At 36.1% G+C, this 14,305-nt stretch overlaps 1 protein-coding gene across 2 annotated transcripts; it reads left to right on the top strand.

Annotated features, from left to right (window-relative positions):
• Positions 1-167: 167 nt before the first annotated feature.
• On the top strand, positions 168-14,272 carry LOC139981509 (cysteine-rich protein 2-binding protein-like). Of its 2 annotated transcripts, none has more exons than XM_071993961.1 (15): positions 168-316; positions 1,970-2,195; positions 2,739-2,853; positions 3,685-3,813; positions 5,363-5,526; positions 5,684-5,838; positions 6,352-6,462; positions 6,938-7,055; positions 8,017-8,251; positions 8,944-9,064; positions 9,710-9,901; positions 10,499-10,614; positions 11,377-11,582; positions 12,172-12,353; positions 12,938-14,272. In XM_071993961.1, exons 1-15 carry the CDS (start codon positions 290-292, stop codon positions 13,109-13,111), a joined length of 2,271 nt encoding a protein of 756 aa, XP_071850062.1. In that variant the 5' UTR covers positions 168-289; the 3' UTR covers positions 13,112-14,272. The 2 variants fall into 2 exon arrangements, with proteins under 2 accessions (XP_071850062.1, XP_071850060.1); XM_071993959.1 differs by having other exon boundaries at positions 6,935-7,055.
• Positions 14,273-14,305: the final 33 nt, after the last annotated feature.

The raw sequence follows: 14,305 nt of genomic DNA, 5'->3' as shown, positions 1-14,305 counted from the left end.
GCAGCCAGTTTGAATGATGAACAACATGTAATGTTAAGAGGTCATGGTTAAAAAATAAAACAGGTATCGAAATGTAACCAGGAATGATTTGCAAACAGCCCCGTGAAGAATAATTCAAAATTCTATAAAATAAATAAAAATACCGTATGAAGCATATGTATATTATATCTACCATTATAGGCCGCGGTAGACATACATTGACAGTGAAGACGATGTGTAGCCCCGATCCGAAGTGTATCTGAAAAAAAATCGAATACCAGACGTGGTGGTTCAAAAGTATAATATAATTATGACATCAGAAGATACCACTGATATTGTAAGAATTTTAAAGGATGTTTTAGTTCTGTTTGTTACAATCCAAAATGAGCAAAATAGGACATTTCGTACAAACCTTAGGCCTAATTTTATTTGTACTCAACTTTGCATGATTTAGTGTTAGGTCTAGTTCCGCGATGAAAGACAAATGCAATGATTTCTATTTCATTGCCATATATGGAAGAAGATTGGGACAAATGTATTGCCGATAAGTCGTATCGACCTTAATTCGTAACTTAAGATACACGTCAATGATGGCATTCCTTTGGGATTAAGTCCCATACAGCCCTGGTCGTAGTCTTCTATATTTTTGTTAAAATTAAAAAAAAAATGTTTTGCTGTACTAGGCATGAGTAAGGCCTACAGTGAGGCAAGGCAATATATGGAGAACAACAATTTTACTTTTACAGTAGTCAGCTATTTTTTCGTTCTCATTTTAATTTGAGAATGACACTTCATATAGACTAGCTACAGTTAAACTTAATGGAAGAATCTGACTGGCATAATAAACGATGTGATTATTCTTTTATTATTTGGAAGTGAGAGCACAAGTTCTAATCAGAATATAACTTTATGTTACCCTGGGAAAGTGGCAGAAGTTTTTTGATGAGGTCTAAGTTAGGCTACTTTATAAATCTCAATCCTTTGACTTTACTAAGCTTGAATTAATAGGACTTAAGTCTAGCAATCATGGGTCACTTTGTCCTTCATGCACATGTATCAATAGTCTGCATGTACTCTGCATGTTTTCTTAATACTATAGCAACACAACATGGTAAAAGGAGCTATACCTTTCCTGTATAACATATTGCTGAATAGGAAGTAATTTTGTTGTGGTATTGCTAATAACCCATCTTGCAAAATTGTATATAAATAATTTCTACAGTTCCTAGTAATAAAATGTCATGTATTTTAATGTTTTTAATTGGTCAAACTTTTGTTTGATGATTCATTGATGAATGAGCAGATGTTATCTGCATTACATGATGTCATTGAATGAAAAAAAAAAAACAGATTACTGTACTTATGCATCAAACAAACCCAGCTATGAATCAATCGGCTCTCCTCAACCATAGCTTACCAAGGTAATGGAAGTTTCCATGCAAGGAATTGATTTGTCCAGGTTGAAGTCAAGGTAGTTGCAGGGATGGCTTTAAGAGGACATTGAAAGCCTAAAATTTATTAAGTTTAGTACTGTGCTTTATGACCAGAGGAATTTCATCTCCTTCAGGCAGGCTGTCTTCATGGTATGTTCTACAAAAATAAAATTTATGTTTGAAACTTATTACTCATACAATGAACTTCATCTTTGTGTCCTAAGTTTACTAAGCTAAAATCTTCTTACAGTTTCCAAATGTACTTTCCTAGCTGAAAGGTCTGATTCCCCAAATTATACTCAGACACCCAGAAGTGTTCAATGTGACACAAAACTTGCATCTGTGAAGAAATTGGTCTGAGATTAGCCTTGATGATCGTGGAGAAGTTTGAAATGAGTGTGATCATTATTCATTACTTTAATTAATAAACTTTCACATTGGGGGTGATATAAATGAACTTTAATGCAATACTCCACATAGAAAATTATCTTCCTTGTCATGACTTAACCAATTTCCTGGCCTGTATCTTCATATATTTTCCTTCCTTTCTTACAAAGAGTGAACTTGATGAGATTGATGTTGTTTCCACGGATACGAAGTCTCCACCTGGTCTTCTTCAGTCCCAGGCAACCAGCCCAGGAGAAGAGACGCAACCAATTCTGGTTCCCAAAAGTGATTCCAGCCCTGACGCCAAACCTTTAAAGAGCAGCGAATGTTATTGCAATAAAGTTCAAGACGCCTTGGCTGTGTGGTGTGAGAAATGCAAGCAAAATTTTCACATTGGTTAGTTGAGATTTTGGTCATTTTGCGATATATAATCATACGTATGTTATTGGTTGTATGAGCATCACTTTGTTAAAGGGTCTTTACCCGAAAGGTGATTTTCTACTTTTCTTAGCATTTTTTCTTGGTTTTCCATTTTCCACTGCTACAAAGAAATTTCTATACATATATTTATGTATTTAATTGCTGGTGCAAAATATGTTCAGTTTTGTTTTAACATGTATCCAGGATTGTAACTGAATCTTTCTCATTGTTCAGAACATTGTTTTTTCTTTCATTGCTTTTGTCGATAGAACTGTAAAGGATGCTCTTAGTATCAGACACAATGTCTGTGAACAAATTGGAAAGGAGACCTTATTTCAGTTTACTCATATCTGATCATGCATAACTGAATAAGACATTGCAGCACATAGGTATGTTAGGCATATATATCACTTTGCTTCAATGTAAATTTGGTGAAAGTTCCAACAACAAAGAAAGGGAGTAAACAAACCATGTTGTCCCTTAAAACTAAGTTTCTATTTTGCTTTCTACTTTTTGTAGCATGCCTGAAGGGTGGAAATCCATCATCATTGGATGGGGACAATTTTTTCAGGTTTACTTGTTCAGACTGCAGTGAAACCAAAAGTGAGATCATCGCAAGAATAAAGCTGACATGGTAAGGTGACGTCACCGGTTTGAACGAATTGAAGCTTTTCCTTGAACTCTCAGTACAAACACAAAAAGACAACAAACAAGTTAAAATAAAAGAATGAAATGCATGATTTTCATGAAACTTTCTACATTAATATTGTTCATATTTTTAATTTTAACCACAACCTCTATTCTAAAATCTATCGCTAAACAATCGTTTATGATTCTTACACAAATTGCTATCCATCTGCTACAAAGGAGCCGCACCTGTTACACCTGGTTTGAAATTCAAATTTGGTATACAATCAAGTGTAGATCCGCCTTACTGAGTTTAAGGCCAAACCCTGAAAATCTTGTTTGTAAGAAGTTTGTTGGCAATGAATCACTAACCAATTTTTGCAGGGATGTTATGTTTCCTTAGATATTTGTGGTTGCAAAATTATAAATAATGATCCTGTTATTTATGATTATTAAACTTTTTACTCTCCTGTAAATCTTGTTAAATTGATGACATGATTTGATTTAACATAACTTGGAGTATAAAACCTGTATGTGGAACAACATGATGGGAAACAATGTACTCTGAAATACAGTGTGGATTCAGATGCTACCTCCTGGTCAAAAGTCACACAAAAATAGTGATGTGAAAACATGGACCATTGTTCCCCTTCCCACCCCCACCCCACCCACAACCCCCACCCCCACCCCCATTTTCCCCTCCACCTCATACCACATGTTTCTATGTGTGGGACTGATCTTAATAGAGTGTCATTTAGCCTTAATGCTTCTGTACACTATGTCTGTGTGGCATATCCTCATAGAATTTCTCATAATCTAATATGTTTTCTTGCACCAGGCAACAAGTGGTAGTCCTTGCACTTTACAATCTGGGCGCGAGAAAGAGTGGAAGGAAAGGATTTTTCCGGTGGAAAGAAGACGTTTGCGAGTTCATATCGACGTATTGGACTGTGCTCTTTGGTCAAAAGTAAGAAAAAAAACAGAAATATTTCTTTTATGATTCCTATGTCTCTCTTTAAAAGCGCCATCCTGAGGGACCATAAAGGCTGTATTTAGCCTAGTAGTAGGAACAATATATCATTCTGATGAAGTACTTGAAACTAGGCAACCCCCAGTCATAGAAGATAATCTCTGAAAGTTGGATGTAGCTGATAACATGGACAGATACAGATGTAGCTGGTTGTCATTCAATACATATTGTATCATAATAGGTATTGCATCGTACAAATAACTTGGTAAGTACTGGAGTTTATATAACAGATTTGATATAATTATGAGAATGCTGATACATATCTCAGTCACTGACATGAAAGAAAACCAGGGAGGCAGTTTCAGAGAAATTTCATCAAATCCTGGATGCCTTGAAGAAACCTTAAAACAAAAAGGTGAAGGTGGAGGCTAGGATAAATAACAAAATAAGGAGAAGACAATCAAAAGCAATGGCAAAACTAAACAAAAAAGTCCACAGCTTACTTATGTAGCTGTGATTAGAAAGAAAACATCTGCAATTTTCCAGGAAAGAATTTTGTGAAAGGAGAATTTTTGTAATTTGTATTTGGAAAAGAAATCAACACCAGACCAGTCCCATTGAATTATTGACTAAAATAGCAAGTTATGTCTGGTTTAACCCAAACCAGGAACCTCTGCAACTCTCGAATTTAAAGAATCTGACTTCTTTTTGCCCATTTGCTTGGCAAACCTCTCATGTTTATGCAACAGTTTCATCATTCCTGTTGCAAATTTTATAATTTATAAATTTAATAATAATTCAAATAATAGACTATGGTCTTAAGGACCTTATCTTAACTTGAATTGTGAATTATGATGTATCAATTTTCAATACAAAATGTAACATTAAGACAGCTCTTCGAAAACACCGCATAAAGAAAGCAACGTGAAAACTTAAGTCTGCTGTCGTTTCAAATAGCATGTTTATTTTTATTACATAATCAAATTTTGTCATTAGCATCAAAGGTTTGTTGGGCTGTGGCATAATGGCAAGTTTGAAGGTTATTGCAGCAGTTGGCAATCTGGGCCATCTGTTACTTCAAATCTATGAATTATATTTATTCATTTAGCCGAGTGGATAAAGGCGGTGGCATTTGAAGCAATGAGGCTTAGCAATCGGGAGGTTCGGGGTTCGATTCCCGGCCGGGTCATAGTAAGGTGGGTTTTTCATCCAAGAGCAATCTACGGTTTTCCTATCTGAAATGACTTCTAAATTGAAAAGATTCCAAATTTGAGTTAAAATGTTGAATTGGAAGCCACCTGACGTGTAAGTTGTAATCCATAAGCCCTTGCGGGTTTCTCCCTCATTTGTGGTCGCTTAAGCTTCGTAAAAATAACTGAAAAGATTTTTTTTTTTTTTTATTTATTTATTTTTTATTTTATTTTTTTAGCCTCTGAAGGAGATCCTGCTAGGATCGAAACCTCAGGCCAACTTACTTTTACACGTAAAAATAACTGCTGATTATTATTATTATTATTATTTGGAAATTGTTTGTCTTTTTTTTCAGTAAGAACAGATCTCAGACTTGGCATGGAACTGTTGCTGGGGTACTGTCATCTGGCAGCAAGACTATTTTTCGATCAGGGGCACCTGAGTTTGGAGAACCAGGATGGTGGACTTTACTTATAAATAAACCTCCCAGCTATAAACCAGAGCAAATAGGGAAAGAAGGTACATTAAATTGCAACATTCCTTCACATTTGACATAAATGAAGAATAGTTTTCCACCTTTGCTTCTTTGAACTTTGTCTTAGCTTTCCAACAAAAAAACCTTATAAAATAAGCAAAGCAAATGACATTTTTGAGTGTTTTTGTTTGTTTCTGACAGCATTACCCCCTGTTAAAGTGACTGCCGCTCAGAGAAAGTCCAAACTGATGACCTTTGAACCGACGATAAAAGTAGAGGGTCTACGAAGCAGGAAGAGGGGAACCACAGCCGTGGAGTCAGCGATGGAACTCAAAGAGAAGAGATCTCGTACACAGGTACAAAGGTCAATGATGACTGTCTGATGATGAGCTTAGAACAGTATATATGCAACAACAGTCAGAAGGAGTCAACAATAGTCATGGGTTGTGTCTTTTTTCTAATGTAATAACAAAAGTCTGATGTTATATAAAATATAAGGTAAATTATTATTTAGAGTACAGAAATAACAAGTGAATCTAGTGGACAGTGGAATATGGTCAAGTTCAGTTTTGACAAACAAACAAAAAGGGGAAGAAACACTTATTCTAATGTGATATAAGAAACTGTCTTAAAACCCACTCCAAAAAACACATCACCTCATTCCCTTGCATTCAGTAGCTGATCTTGATTTGTCTATTATTGTCACCACCAATCTGTTAACATTGCATTGACCTGATAAAATGATATTACTGTACAAAAGAAAATAGACCTGGTACCTCATCTGCCCTTAGATATCCTCTATAGTTTTCGTTCTCCATGTTTAAACCTTTTTTTCAACTGATATCTAATGCAATGAATGTACTCAACAGGAAGCCAAGGAGATTCGTAAAGCTCGACAGGCATCTGTAGAAGGGAGAGAGGGCAGTAGTACCCAATTGGATGTGGAAGAAGGAAGCATGGACAGCTTTACTAGCAGTGAGGTAACAGTCAAAAGCTTTGTTTTGTTTCTTTCATGTTCATTTTCGTTTTGAATTTCTGTTATTACAATATAGAGCATAGTAAACAGAATTCATGCAAGAAAATTTTCCTAAAAGTGAAATAAATCCTGTGCTGCTATTTTCATAGCAATTTAAATGTTTTGACATAATATGTCATAGTTCAGTGATTTCTATTTTACAACAAATAAAGAGACAGAGAAACAACCAACCAAGAAACCAATCAAACAAACAAATGCAAATATAGTCACTCATGTCCTGGAATGAAATCATTTAGCTTACATAAAATGATTTCACAAATGACGATATATCTGCTTTGTTTTCATAATTAAAGAATTAAACAATTTTAGCAAGCAACTTAGGAAAGAAACATGAAATATTCCTAACGTTTCCACAATAGCGCCATTTGTGGAACGAAAAACTGAATTTGAAGCATTGTTTTTCTCATTGATTGAAGCAGTTCCAGGGGACACCAACTACCCCTGTACCAGACTCTCCATCTGTATTGAGTTTACTAGGAGGAGAGAACAGCTGTGACTCATTCAGCCTTCTGCAAGAAAGTGACCTAGCAACAGATGGTAAGATATTTTGTAGCTAATCTTTGTTTTAAACACTAAAGTGTGTAGGTATTGAAGTATGTTTAACTATTTAAAACAATTGTCCAGAGGTTTTTTCACATTAACGATCGAAAAATACCAAACAACCCGTCACAATGTTTGTACATATCTCATTTACAGATTGAGAGAAAATGACATATGAAACTTACCACAAAGCCCTCCAGCATTTTTTAATAGTACGAGCACGGTACATTGAAGAATGCAAAAATGGCAATACGATAGATGTCACCCTCTTTTGTAAGAAAAAAAACCTATCGTCAATAGATGGTTGCTTTATTTCTTGTTTTCTTTACAAATTGTAAAAGGAATGCTTGGAAGCAATAGCACATTGTCATCATTAACAAGTAGTCCAACTGTTCTGATATTACAATTAGATCAAGCTTTTGGACTGCAAATCGGATACCATTTTATTTTGTTGTAGCCTAGTACCCTTCACAACCAATTTTTCCCCTCAAAAAGGAAGGGAATCCCACCATCATCAAGCATTGACAACTTGGCGTCCTTTCTATAGATAATATATATATAATATTTTGTGTTTGATAGTGAGATTAAGAATTATATAAAATTACTGCATAAACCATTTATGGTCTATTGGAACTAGACAGTGGCAGTACAAGCAATGTAATCTAGCATCTAGGAGGTCGTGGGTTTGACATCTGACATCTGAAACGGTAGGTTTTTCATTCATGAGAAATCCACTGTTTTTCCAAAATTGTTTAAAAAATTTCCAAAGTGAGCTAAATCTTTGAATTTGAATAGCCACCTGACAAGAGGAATTAGTTATTAAACACTCTGCTTCTGCATGCAGTTTCTTAGCATCCAGAAAAATAAATGGCTTCCAGGACAATATTCCATCTCCACATTTGCATCAAAATATCTAAAAGAAAAGGTATGACTGATCACTTTTTTTATGAATTCACAGAGACTCTACCGTCAATGTTGATGGCCGGCGATGAGGAAGAGTTGGGACCACCATCTAAGGGGTTGTCCACCATGGTACGGACACCCACCCCTCCTGTCAACGGTCAGGGTAGTGACGGGGCTAACCAAAACCCAGAAGAAGGCTACAGCAATCGGCCAGAGATCAAGAAGGGATTCAAGGTGAAGGGAAGACAGACAGCAGAAAGACTCATGGAGAAATCTGTTGAAAAACCAAAGTAAGTCATTAAATATTGCAATCAAATGAAATGACATTATGAAGTATCATACATTAGTTTGAAGTGGGGGGTGTATGGGTTGGTAGAGGGGCATTGGGTTGAGTTGCTAGTTGGAACGTTTGGGGTTAATAAGTAAAAAAACATAATAATATTGATCTGTAAATATTTTCTGTGATTGATATCACTTGTAGTTTACATCAGAATCTGTGGATTTACCTTGGACTATTTGTAAATGACAACCTTTCCTGACGATGTTTGTAAAGGGTTAGCCAATTTTTTTGTAATAAAACTTTCTCTTAAAATGTTTCCTGAATATCTCTTCTGTAAACATAACAAAGTGTTGGATTCATTTCATCCTAGTGGTAACATAACATAACAAGACTGGGGCAGGAAGAACCACTACATCTGATGGCTAAAATTATTTAAGAGAAATGTGCCAGCTCCCAGGACCAGCTCCCTCCCCCCCCCTTTTCCCCCTCCTCATTGCCTTCCTTGTATAATACACCAAATAAACATCTGGTCATGCTGCTACTACTACTTAGAGACTAGACTGACAAATACATTCACCATCCTCCATGTATCTGTTGGCCAGGGCCAAAATGTTTTGATGGTTGGTGTCACCATAGTAACAGAAATCATCAAGTATCATCGTTTGTATGATGTAATCAATCTCTCTCGCGTTTATTTTACAGGTTTTTGCCGATGAGTGTATTTGAAGAGAGGCAGCTGCTTAAGTTAATCCAGTCCTGCCCAGAGGCCGTGGAAAATGATCCAGTCGCAAAAAGGTTTCGAAGGAAGCTATTGGTCAGACAGGTATCATGTGTTTGTCTATTTCAAAGTGGCCGGTGATGTTGGATTACACAAATTGACTCAACCACTACTTATCACACCGTTACTTACAAGGTTTATTTAGGCAGCTGCGACCATTAATTTTCCAAAGCCTAAAACCACTCGATATATACTCGCCTGATGATCCAACTGAACTTTGGCTGATTGGATTGCATATTGACTGTAAGACTAGAAAACAAGAGCACAAACTCACAGACATTTATCAAAGTTATTATGTCAAAAAGGAATTATGTCACCATTGCACGACAGGGAGGAACTTTTATGCCAGATTCCATTGGAGACATGGTTTACCAGTCAAGGTTTTCTTGTTTTCCATTACCCCACTAGTGACCCACCATAAAAACTTGGCAGCTTGCCCTCTTGTCGTGTCCCATAGTTTTGGAACCATGGACTAGATTGCTTTCTGATTGCACCAGTTTGGATGTGACGGACTATACATCAAAGTGTCCCTAGAGAACAACAGACTAGGGACTTTTATTGTAAGACTAGTTGGAAAAGGTTGCATCTTACACACTCTAGTAATGTTAATGTAATGCTCTACTTGACTGTTCCACAATTGTCATTCTTCTCATCATCGTTACCAACCGCAAAAACTTTTCCCCTCTACAGGAGAAGAGAGAACGAGGTCTACCTTTATTCGATTTGGATTCGGCTGTTCAACAGATTCTGCAAAAGAGATGTAGCATCACCCCTTACCCTTACCCGCAAGCTGGACTACCGCAAAGCCCAGTCAAATATGGTAGGATGAAAGCGGCATCTAAGGGGATGGGAGCTGACTACCGAATCCTGGACAGGTTCCAGGTATTACATCTAAGCTTTGCGTCTTCTATATAAAACAAGCTTTGTTTTTCCTAGAGTGATCAGTATTACAAAGAATATTTGGATATTAAACTATTGAACTTTTGTTTTCTACGACTATGATGTTACCCGATCAATCAAAAGTCAAAAGTGTGTTTTAATCATTCCCTCAATAATTAAATTGTCTTAGAGTTAGGGGGCCTGATGTTTCGATAGTAGCAGAATTTTCTTTGGTAGCGAACTAAAACAACACAGAGGAAACAAGTTAAAAACACAGAGGTAACAGAAACGTTAATTGTCAGATTGAACAATGAGAAAGTTCTGCTCTATATTCATTGTTCAACAAAAATACCATACGATACTATGCACACACATCAAGACCATACACAGATTATTTCAATCTTGTAAAATGATGAATTTTTTCTTCAAATTATCGTCTTTTTTGTGTCCTTTTAGTTTATAAAGTAAACTCCCTCTCTCTGTTTGTGTCTCTTCTTTTGCTTGAAAGAGCTAATATCAAAAATCAATCAAACTGAAGTATCGATAGACTCATAAATTACTGAGAAAAATGCATTTTTCTTTTTCCTTTTTCAATGCTAGGTCTCTTCTCATGCTCTTCTGTCACCGAAACGTCAGACTGGTTCCTTCAGGGCTAGACTGATTGGATCAGCAGCCAATACCAACTTCCAAAAGATTGTCAGTCCATACACAGCCAGGTACGAGAAGTGAAAAAAGAATTATTACTTGACGATCTACAATTGAAAGGGCTTATGATCGAGTTTTATTATGTTGTGCAGTTTGTTCAAACCAGATACTTTTCACAACACATTGATAGTAATTTATCAAAGTTTTACAACTAAAGATTGTAAGAAACAAATTTTTATGTTCATTGTTACAATTTGCTCTGTGATGTTTTTGGTGAGAGTCTATAATAAAAGCATTTCCCAGCTGTGTTAATTAATAACTAATTGGTATCCATGTCAAAACTAAAATAATGATATTTTGCATCCCAGTAGATGTAGTCCTGTTATTCCTATAATCGGTAGAAATGCTATAAAATAGTTCTTCTTTTTGTTTTACATTTAGCTTATAATTAGCTGCCATAGGGAATGACAACAAAATATTCTGGCCTAATTCTTGTTTGCAAAAGAAGGCTAGGCCTATTTCAACAAACTGATAATATAACTTGTACTTAATTGGCCTAATGGCTTGAATCTATTCATGCTCAATAAACTTATTTAAAGAAAATGACTTCTTCAAACCATTTTTGAGGTTATCTGCATTGTATCCTTGATCACTTGTTGTTTTGAAGTGAATTACAATGGGCATAAATAAGTATGCACATCTTAAAATTCTATAAGGTACTTTAAATGTTATTTGATGGGAAGCTAATAGTACCACCCTGTGTGAAAACCTACACACGATAAATTAGTTCTTATTGAAATATGATATTTGAAATTGTAAATTTTTTGTGACAGAATTTTGAAACCTTACATCAGGAGAGACTACGAAACCAAGCCAATAAAGCTGAAGCTCCTGGAAGAGATTACTAGGAGGCTGCCGAGATTAGAGGCAGATGTTGATCCCCCTCCCACTGCCCCTATTGACTACTGCTATGTCAGCCCTCAACACATTCCATCCATCAATGCATTATGCGGGGAGTTCTTTTGGCCAGGCATCGACCGTAAGTTTCTCATTCAGAATTCCTTTAGAATTACCACTCTGTGTGTGTGTTGTAGTGGGATTCTTTAAAAATCGAGTCCAAAACTGATTCCTGATGTTACATGTTGTCGTACTTGTGTGAGAAAACCTGATAACGTGTTTTGTCCTCCCATCTTTAAATGGTGGAAACTACATTTTATCCATGGTAGAAACATATCTCATCCATCAATATGTTATAAGAGTATGGGAATTCTTTTGTCCAGGAATAGATCGTGTCTTATTTAGAATTCCTGTCATAGAAATACAGGATAGTGTGTGTGCTTTGCAAACAGTTATTGAATGAAGCAAGGAAGCAATACTCTGCACCTGTTGCTGTCAATATCATGCAATTTTTCATGATTGAAATACATGCTTATGAATGAATTGTCAGTTTTATATCTGTTACATGCACCCTCAGTGTCAGTGTGGTGGTCCTTTATCAATTTTATTCTGTTATATGAACCTTCAGTGTCAGTGTGGTGGTCCTTTATCAATTTTATTCTGTTACATTCACCCTCAGTGTCAGTTTGGTGTTCCTTGATCAATTTTATATCTGTAACACGCACCCTCAGTTTCAGAGTGTCTACAGTATCCAGACTTCAGTGTGGTGGTCCTCTATCGAAAGGTCGTGATTGGCTTTGGTTTCATGGTACCGGACGTAAAGTACAACGAGGCTTACATTTCGTTTCTGTTCGTCCATCCCGAGTGGAGAGGCGCAGGCATTGGCACCTTCATGGTGTACCATCTCATACAGGTAGGTGAAATGTGAGACAACTTCTGTATTTGGAGCATAAAATAGGGCAAATCACATTTTTGACTCATAAATACCATAATTCAATACTCAGTGAAGCTTTGAAAGAAACAATTTGCACAAAACTTAGGCTTGGTTAGGATGTAAGGGTAATGGCACAGAAAGGATTGTAGACGATGACTACTGTTTCTCAAGTGTTCTGCATATGTTATATATCACATGGCGATGATGTATTTCACGTTATGACGTCATTCTTAGAAACACAAGAAAGGTCACTCGATAGAACCATTTTTTCATTGGTAATTTCATGAACGGGTAAAAGTAGGCAAGCATTCGCTGTTTGTTTGATGTAAGAAGTGTATTGAATTGTTCAGAATGATAGTTTACAAGTTTGACCATTCCATTGCTTGACTTAACAGCATTATAGTAGATCAAATTTAAAGAACCTTTCGTTTGTTATTTCCCTCAACAGGAATTTGAAAAGTGTGGGGTTAATTTCTGTTGCAACAAATAAACTTATTTGATAATGACCTTGAAGTTTTAACATGTATCCTTCCAAAGTTTGTTGATCTTGATTTTCCATTCAGACGTGCATGGGTAAAGATGTCACGTTACACGTCTCCGCTACTAATTCAGCCATGTTACTTTACCAGAAGTTTGGATTCAAACCGGAAGAATTTATTTTGGACTTTTACGAAAAATATTACCCAGAGGATAGCATGGAATGCAGGCATGCATTTGTTCTGAGGCTCAGAAGGTGACGGCAAAACTCTCAAACACGGTGATACGAAGAATCTGAGTTTTGGGAAACATGAAAAAGGAACTTGGAATTGTAATAACTGTTTGAAGATTCTGGTTTCAGGATGTAATTGAGATGTGAATATGAAGAAGATTCTCTCAGTCATCTATACCTCTCATTTCTGAAGATGTGGATCAGACACATTAGCCAATAAGACCAAAGAGAATAAGGCACGAATGAAGCAATCATTGAAATACTGGACTGACACAAACATTGATACCAAAATGTCTTAAGGCATTGATCAGACTTACAATATATACTTTGAATGTTTAAGATGATATCAGTTTAATGGAAAGACACAAAATACAGCAAACATGTAATGTTGAATGGATAGACATAAAATATAGCAGAATGTCTGGAGTCGTGGCTTAGACTTGCTATGTATCCAAGTATGCCATTCATATGTATGAATGTATATTAGATCCTCCTGCAACCAGGAACTCGCGAAAAAGCCTCATTGGCTGATCAAAGCCGCAAGCTGACCGAAGTCAGTCTCTTACATTCATATCTAACGTCCATGATTATGAATTGTTAATTGTCGACAACTCTGTAACTGGACGACACACATGAATCTGGGAGTGACTCGAACCGGGGACCTTATGATTGAAAGGCACCGGCGTTAACCACTGAGCTAACACTCCAATATATGTGACAGACATAAATTATGGCAGAATGTTCAATACTTAGTTAGTAATGGACAGTATTTAATTTTATATATATATGTAATGCTATACATGTGTAGCCTAGTACTTCATTCAGGTAAAGAACAAGCACAATCATGTACACAATGCAAACATAGTAACCTTTTGAGGTGACCAGAAATGAAGTGCATAAAATGCACAATGCGACTGTGAGCAAAGTATTACATGGTTTGCAGATGACTCATTGAAAACTGGTAAATGTTATCATCAAGATTAATTTGTAAAACAAAGGATTGCAAATAATGACACTCATTGTTATCAGGTTGATGGAAGCAGTGTGAAATATTTCTTTTTATGGTCACCACAAAAGTATTCCTATTAGATATCACTAATTTGTGAGTGTTATCTTTAACATTAGTAAATTAGTACTGTGCACATTGCATTGCAAGAATAAAACCATGCTGATTTTGTTAGTGAAGGTACTTTGTTGTTTTGTCCTTTTTGTTGTTGCCAAG

Source organism: Apostichopus japonicus, chromosome 2 (genome assembly GCF_037975245.1).
Source record: "Apostichopus japonicus isolate 1M-3 chromosome 2, ASM3797524v1, whole genome shotgun sequence".
In the NCBI taxonomy this organism is placed as follows: Eukaryota; Metazoa; Echinodermata; class Holothuroidea; order Aspidochirotida; family Stichopodidae; genus Apostichopus; species Apostichopus japonicus.
The sequence above is the reverse complement of the archived record's forward strand: the minus strand, read 5'-3'. Positions and strand labels throughout refer to the sequence as shown.

Bases quoted from the DNA above. Each gene is read 5' to 3' on its own strand.
- LOC139981509 (XM_071993959.1), top strand. From the start codon at position 290: ATGACATCAGAAGATACCACTGATATT. The intron at 2,196-2,738 runs GTTAGTTGAGAT...TACTTTTTGTAG, and splicing joins CAAGCAAAATTTTCACATTG to CATGCCTGAAGGGTGGAAAT. The intron at 3,814-5,362 runs GTAAGAAAAAAA...CTTTTTTTTCAG, and splicing joins ACTGTGCTCTTTGGTCAAAA to TAAGAACAGATCTCAGACTT.